Source organism: Chelonia mydas, chromosome 24 (genome assembly GCF_015237465.2).
Source record: "Chelonia mydas isolate rCheMyd1 chromosome 24, rCheMyd1.pri.v2, whole genome shotgun sequence".
In the NCBI taxonomy this organism is placed as follows: Eukaryota; Metazoa; Chordata; order Testudines; family Cheloniidae; genus Chelonia; species Chelonia mydas.
This window is the reverse complement of record NC_051264.2, coordinates 7197349-7204348: the sequence shown is the minus strand read 5'-3', so window position 1 is coordinate 7204348 and position 7000 is coordinate 7197349. Positions and strand designations below refer to the sequence as shown.

At 40.0% G+C, this 7000-nt stretch overlaps 1 protein-coding gene across 2 annotated transcripts in view; it reads right to left on the bottom strand.

Moving 5' to 3' along the window:
* Positions 1 to 277: 277 nt before the first annotated feature.
* The window catches only part of RPRD2 (regulation of nuclear pre-mRNA domain containing 2), a 48404-nt gene continuing 41681 nt past the window's right edge, over positions 278 to 7000 (bottom strand). For both annotated transcript variants that reach the window (XM_037882995.2, XM_043535421.1), the window contains one exon: positions 278 to 6642. In XM_037882995.2, the coding sequence (XP_037738923.1) occupies positions 3920 to 6642 (2723 nt within the window). In that variant the 3' untranslated portion in view covers positions 278 to 3919. The remainder of the gene's footprint in view (positions 6643 to 7000) is intronic.

The following is a 7000-nucleotide window of genomic DNA, read 5'->3' as shown; positions in this document are numbered from 1 at the left end:
GGTCACGGAACCTGAGCTGCAGGCAGATTTTTCCTTGTGTGTGTTTGTTTTTTTTTTTTTTAAAAGAGGTAAAAAAAAAAAAAAAAAAGGGTTAGGCCACACTAACCCTAAACTTGTAATTCAGCAAAGATGAAACAAAGCCTGGCTGTTGTTCTATACTGCAAAAAAACTGACGTTCTCTCTTCAGCCCAATATTGTGGTCATTTTCACAGATCAGGCAATCTCACACCCCCTGTACACTTAAATAGAGTTCCAGTTAAAAAAGAATATCAAAACATTAGAACTAGTTATTTTATTAAATGTATTAATACACATTTCAAAATGATCTGCAGTTTTATTGTCGCTTCCTCTAATGCACGTTGCTTTCTCCACACGGAACACTTGAGAATATAAATCCAACATATCCAATTAATCTTAACAGGCACACAAAAAAAGCAGCCAATATTTACAGCAGTTTTGAAACAACAGCACTGCAGCTTATTTTTGAATAATTAATTTCAGGATATGATCATTTATTCTGCACGTTTTTTAAAAAAATTACCATTATTCACATTATCTAAACAGGTTTCTCACACCTGAACAATGTTTTTACAGGTAAAGAATCTCTAAATGTATTTAGATCACAAAGTCAGCCAAAGCTGTAGACCGGCCTCTCTGATATACAACGCACACCATAGCATATCTGGTATTTTTCCAAAGAGGCAGGTATGCATACTGTGTATCTGAGGGGACCGTAGAAATCTAAATGGTGCATATTCATAAGTCTGGTGACAAGAACAGCTGTCCTACACTAGAAGAAGTCTAGAACAGGGATACATTTTAAATGTTTATAACCTCTAGTAAAAGTTAATTCTACTGACTGCCGTTAAGCTGTACCAGTGCAATGTTTGGGTTGTCCTCTCTGTTTCTAGAACAGCTGGAGTGCACACTGAAGGCTGTCTGCAATTTGATTTTCTTCTTTATGAAGTTATGTCCTTCATGAGACACACTGTTTCATGCTTTATTTAAAAAATACATGTTTATTTCTTTTTCTTATAAGGTGAAATACAAAAGTTCAAGAACGGTGGGGAGTTTAAATCACAGACACAGGAAAAAACGCCTTCATGTCCAGAAATAAGTTGTGTGGTTTCTACATATGTACACGTGTCTTCAGTTACTGTAGACAGTTTGTTTAAAGTAACAAGCACAGAATAAAATGAAAAACCTCAAACAAAAAACATGGAGCTTTCACCATTAAAATAGTTTTTTTTTTTTTTTTACAATAGGTTTTTGTGTCTTTTTTTTTTTAATCAGTCATTTTACTTTTCAAGTTACCCAAAAAGCCACCTCCAAGAGCAAGGAAGCTACTCGCCAGGCATGTCAGATGGCATGGAGAGCAGTTCTTAGATGGTGTCACCATCTGATTTTAATAATTCCTTACTTCGAAATCACCACTTTAAGCAAGAGCAGCAGAAACAATTCACATTCTTTTATTCTAGAGGGAATTTTTTTTTCTAGTCAATATTGGTTCCATTCTTACATCAGAACCTCCTGCGTTTTTTCACCCCCTGGGTTTCCTCCAACAAAGCATCCTTAAGCTATGACTTCTCTGAAACTGTCCCTTCAAGCCAGGATAGATATTAAAGCAATGGGATTGTGTAGTTTACGTTACTGAAAGCTTCATTTAAAATGTTCCAGTAGAGCAAAGAAGTTGGGCTAAGCTATACGTCATTTCCAATATATATCAAAAGCTGTGAAATTTTTTCAGTTTTCGTGTTGGACATTAACATTAGATATTAAAATATATCCATGTCCTACAAGTCCTAAAATTTAAGAGCTGTATGGCTCGACTTTGGGCATACAAGGAAATGAATGCTGAGCTAACCATTCTTCCATCTTGGGTTGTTTTGTAGGTGAGCACGTTTATTCTCACTAATAAGAAATATGATCAGACATTCTGAGTGCTGGTGTATAGGGAACTGAGTTATATCATCTTACTTCATATCATAGGATAAGCGAATTTTCACATCTTATTACATAGTTTTCTTGCTTTATATCTTTACTGCCTTGTTTTTTCCTTCTGAACATTTTGCCTAACTTACACAAGCTACCCTCACAGTAGTACTCTGGTGTGTTATCCGTTCAATAATCATATTGGAGGTTCACTGAAAGGAGCTGTGGTGTCCAACGAGAACAGAACTCAGAAGGAACAGAAAAGGAATAAATACTGTTTAAATTTAACCCAAAAATTTAAACACTCAGTGTTTGCATGAATTACACATGCAGTTACTTTTTCAGGAATTCTGTTTAACTGAAACAGTTCACACAACAAGGTGCACCATTCCATGATGCTGCCTAAATACAGCCCCCCTACAGACCAGCAGCAGCGATGTCTGCTGCTGACTGCAAAATGAAGTGGAACGCACGTTTTTGTTCTAAGATTAGAAAACAGAGAAGGTTTCTATGCATTGGCACTATAACATCATTCTTTCTGCAAACCCAGGCCAATTCAATAAAATACACCCATACAACCTTCCGATTCGCTTACTTGTGTATGCAAATATAATTATACATATTATATATATTAAATAAAACACACAGCCCAAGCACAAACAAATGCTCTGCCATTTTCTCGTTTTGTAGTTATTTTTATAGATATTTTCCCATACCTTTATCAAACACTAGTATGTTGTATTCTACTCACTTAAAAAAAATCAAATAAAGTAATTCCAACTCCACACAAAGTCTTCTATGCACATGGCAGCAGAAGTGAGTTTATGAAAATATGTGGGAAGAGAGTTTAGGTACTGTTTTCACATTGCTGCATGCAGTTTCTCTCTCATCTTACATGGAACTATGTGCTTCAAACAAAGCACACGGAAAGGTGTGATTACAAAAAGTGAAGAATGCATGTAAGTCAACGATGCTCCCAGCAAAAAAGTAAATATCGTTTACTAGACCTGGCCTAGCTCTGTGATACAAGACAAGAAAGAAAAAAATACGATGCAGCTTGTACATGCGAATGCAGGCGCATTTCAAATATACATTGTATACATTAAATGTGTGTGTGTAAGCAGATTTGAGTTTTACCGCTAGCTACCTCCCTGCATCCACTTATTTCAAATGCATTACTTGATTTATATTCAGCAAAATATAACCCTCTTAGCATGTTGAGGAAGGAAGCCAAGTTAGAGACAGGAAGTGCACAAACTTGAGAGACTGTTTTCTGAAACCCAGCTTGGGAGAAAAGTTCAAGACCCTCAGTGGCAAAGCTGTCAACTGTGAAAAGCAGAGGCTTTTTCCTTTTGCATTTTGAGAAAGGCAGAAAAAGCAAACAGAAGGGCTGAAAAACTGACCATGTTAGTTGCCTACCCTCTCCCTATTCCTGTCAGCAAGATGGAAAACAGCAAGCAGCAAGATGTTCCAAGGCTTCATAGCAAGGGACCGACTAAGCAGATATCAGTGAAAAAAGTGACTGATTAACCTAACAAAAGGCACAAGGAAGGGTTAATATTTCTATTGCCACAGGGAAGGCTTTGAAAGCTTGGACCCTTTATCTTCCTTAATCAACAGTAGCAACAGAGTTCCTTCCCCCATCTCTATTTTTTGACATGGGTTCGGAGGACTCATGAAGCAAAACAATTTGGTAATCAGCTAAAAATAACATCCCAACATCGCACATTCAAACATTTTTTACGACTAGAAGTTTTATTTCAACGGCAATACTCTTCGGAAAATTCTTATTTTTTGTTAAAACATTTTGCTAGATTTATGCCAACTGGGTGGCTTAAAAAAATAAACAACCAAAAAAAGTATCAGAACATATTTAATTTAGAAAAATGTTATGGGGCTCTTTAAGGAAAAACAAAAGTGAAAGCGCTACTTCCACTGCTCTCTAGAATATCCAAAATACCTTCACTTACAGAGATGCATGTCTGTTTCAGTACCTGGGAGGAAAGAACGGGCGTTTTGGTGCAAAGAATGGAGGGCCCCTTCCAAAAGGTGGCCGAGGCCTTTTTAAGCTCTGAAATGGTTCTCTGTTTATGAAAGGTTCCCTAGGCCTAAAGTCTGGTCGTGGGTTCCTAATCATCATTCCACTCCGGTTTACATTGTCTCTATGAGATGGGCCAATGGAAGGAACACTATGGGATGGCCCAAGCTGATCTCTCGAAAGGGAAGCTAGGCCTATGTTTTCTCGAACCCGACCAAGGGGTGGACCACTGTGGTCTCGCTGAGGTGGGGCCACATGGTCCCTTGGTCCTGAATGCACATTAAAATGCTCTTTTATAGTTCCTTGATGAATAGTACCATGATCCTTGGAAAACGTGACACCACTATGTTCCACGGTCAGGGGAGGGGCAGGAAATGGAATGCCACTGTGTTCCCCAGAAGGTGGCGGCGGGGTAGGGAATGGAACGCCACCATGTTCCACAGAGTGAGGTGGAGGGGGAGGAGTAGGAAATGGAACCCCGCTATGTTCCACAGAAGGAGGAGGAGGGGCAGCATGAGGCAATGAGAGTGGAGAGGATTTTTCTTTTGAAAAAGGATTAGTGTGATCCACTGATGACATGTGTGGAGGAACTGAGTGATCCCTAGGAAACAGGCTTCCATGATCCTTGGGCGGAGCAGATGGGGGCCCAGCAGGTGCACCAACTTGTTCCCTCTGAAAAGGAGTTCCATGCTCTATGGGAGGAGGTGGTATGTGACGCTCAAAGGCAGTGCTGAAATTATTTGTTCTGAAATTGTTTACACTCTCCTGAAATTGTGGCACGTGTTCTTTGTACTGTGTTTGAAAGCTGGCAATTCCACTGCCAGTACCCATGGTGGGCAGCTCAGTAGCACTTGAGGGCCCATTATCAAAAGCACTACCTGTATTACTTAGCTCAAACCAGCCTACTCTAGTTGCCTCTCGCCCGTGTCCTCTATTTCCTTTCCCAAGAACTCTTATAGATTCTACTGTCTGAATTGGTTCTCCTGACATTCCCCTATTGGATGCATTATGGTAACCCAGAGTTTCTATGGGGGCTCCTTTTTCTTCAGTGCTATCAGGCAAGTCTAAACAAGATGACGACACCCTAGTTTCTATACGATAGTGCTCCTCTTGCTGCTGCTGCTGCTCTCCTGTCGAGGTTCCAGCTTGGCTGAGACTAGACAGGCTAACCCCTTCATGTGAGCTACCTTTAGGAACCTGGCTAAAATGCTTTTCCTCAGAAGGCTTGCGAGATGCATTTTTAAGCATGTTCTTAAACTCAATTGTTGAAGTGGCAGAAATGGAAGAACCTAAAGATTTCTCCACACTGGATGTGGGTGGTCTACCAGCAGGATTTGAAAGAGTGTTTTGAGGAGAAAAGATTGATCTGTGAGGAAGTGAATGGGGAGAGTCTGGATACTGTTTCTGTGCCAGGCCAGAATGTATCACAGATTTTGATAAATTATTATGATTGGAGTCTGGTGTGAAAAACACATCGTTCTTACTGGGTGAAGGGGAACCATCGGATCCAGAGTCATTTGCTCGTAGGCTGTAACTTCCATACATTCCAGAAGACGATGACAGCGGATCACAGCTCTCATTCTGATCAAGAATAGACCTCATAGACTGAGGAAAAGACGACTTCACACTAAACTCTTGTGCTCTTTGACCGTAACTAGAGAGAACCTGCTGATACTCTGCAGTGTCGGAAAGCTTACTAGCTTTCAAAATGGATTTTGAAGGCTTCTTCTCCAGGTTCATGATGGCAGATGGTGGTGGCCCAGAATATTCAAAGTCACGATAATCTTCATCTTCTTGAAAAGATGTGTCTGGGTAAAACTTCTCCTGCGGGGAATCCATTAAAGAAGAAGGTATTTCCATATCAGACGATTGCTTGTACAGGCTGGCTGGAGAATCCCTGCCAAGACCGAAAGACCTATAGGCAGGCACAGAATTAGACAGTTCTTGGGAATATCCATCATCTCTGCTCTGAGGAGGGGACCTTGTGCTACTGGGAGTAGAAGATCCAGGGCTTATAATCTTTGATAATAAAGACATAGTGTCAACATTGCTTGATGTTGGCTTATCCATCATCTCATCTTGGGTTGGCGTTCCACTTCGTTCGTCACGGACTGGCGTTCCATCCACATTGTCCATAGAGGTGCTAGTAGGACCACGCTGAAAGTCAGATGAATGGCTTTCTGATGTGATGTTGGACCCTAAACTGCTTAAAATTGGAATATTCAAGTTTAGACCACTGAAACCAGGGTTTCCCTTTAAAAAATTGTGTATCTTCATTTCCAGGCTTGGAGAGGTGGGTTCTGACTCCAGCTTTGTTTTTGAAATCTCAGAGGACTGACTCAATGGGGTTTCTGTTGGTAAAAGGGAAGGACTGGTAGGATGGGTACTGGCAAATCCAAGGGAATTTGTTGGTGGTTTAAAACTAGAACTTGAAAGCCCTGGGCTATGTCCAACAGGAGCCTTGTTAACCGAAGTTGAAGAAACCTCAGCAGTAGAAGAATTTGGAGAATAACCAATATTTTTGGACATAAAAGACTGAGTATTGGAAGGAACATTCCTCCCTTTCACGCAAGAAACAGTTGTATTGGCGGGTGATGCTGAAGTGCTCTGAGATGCCGTTTCACTTGATTGAGCTGTATTTCCAGCAACGCTTTGAAGTAAGGATGACAAACCTGGAGAAAAAACAAACAAACAGAAAACATTTTTATTAGATATTTTAAGAGGCAGAGTAACCTACAACCATTTCAACAGAAAACTCGTGCTAAGCCATAATCATGATTGGTTTTGTAGGCAGAGAAGCTACAAACTTAAATTTTTGAAACTGACATCTGAGCCAACAAAATGGTTAGACTTTGCCATCTCTACATACTATTAAATATTAATTACTTTGCATTCCCATAGTGCTTTTGATCTCAAATTGTTTTACCAATATAAATTATAACACACATCTAAACCACATCGGTATTATGTCCATGTTACAGCTAGTTAAGCAGACATATGGAAGTGATGTTCTTAAACAAGATCATACGA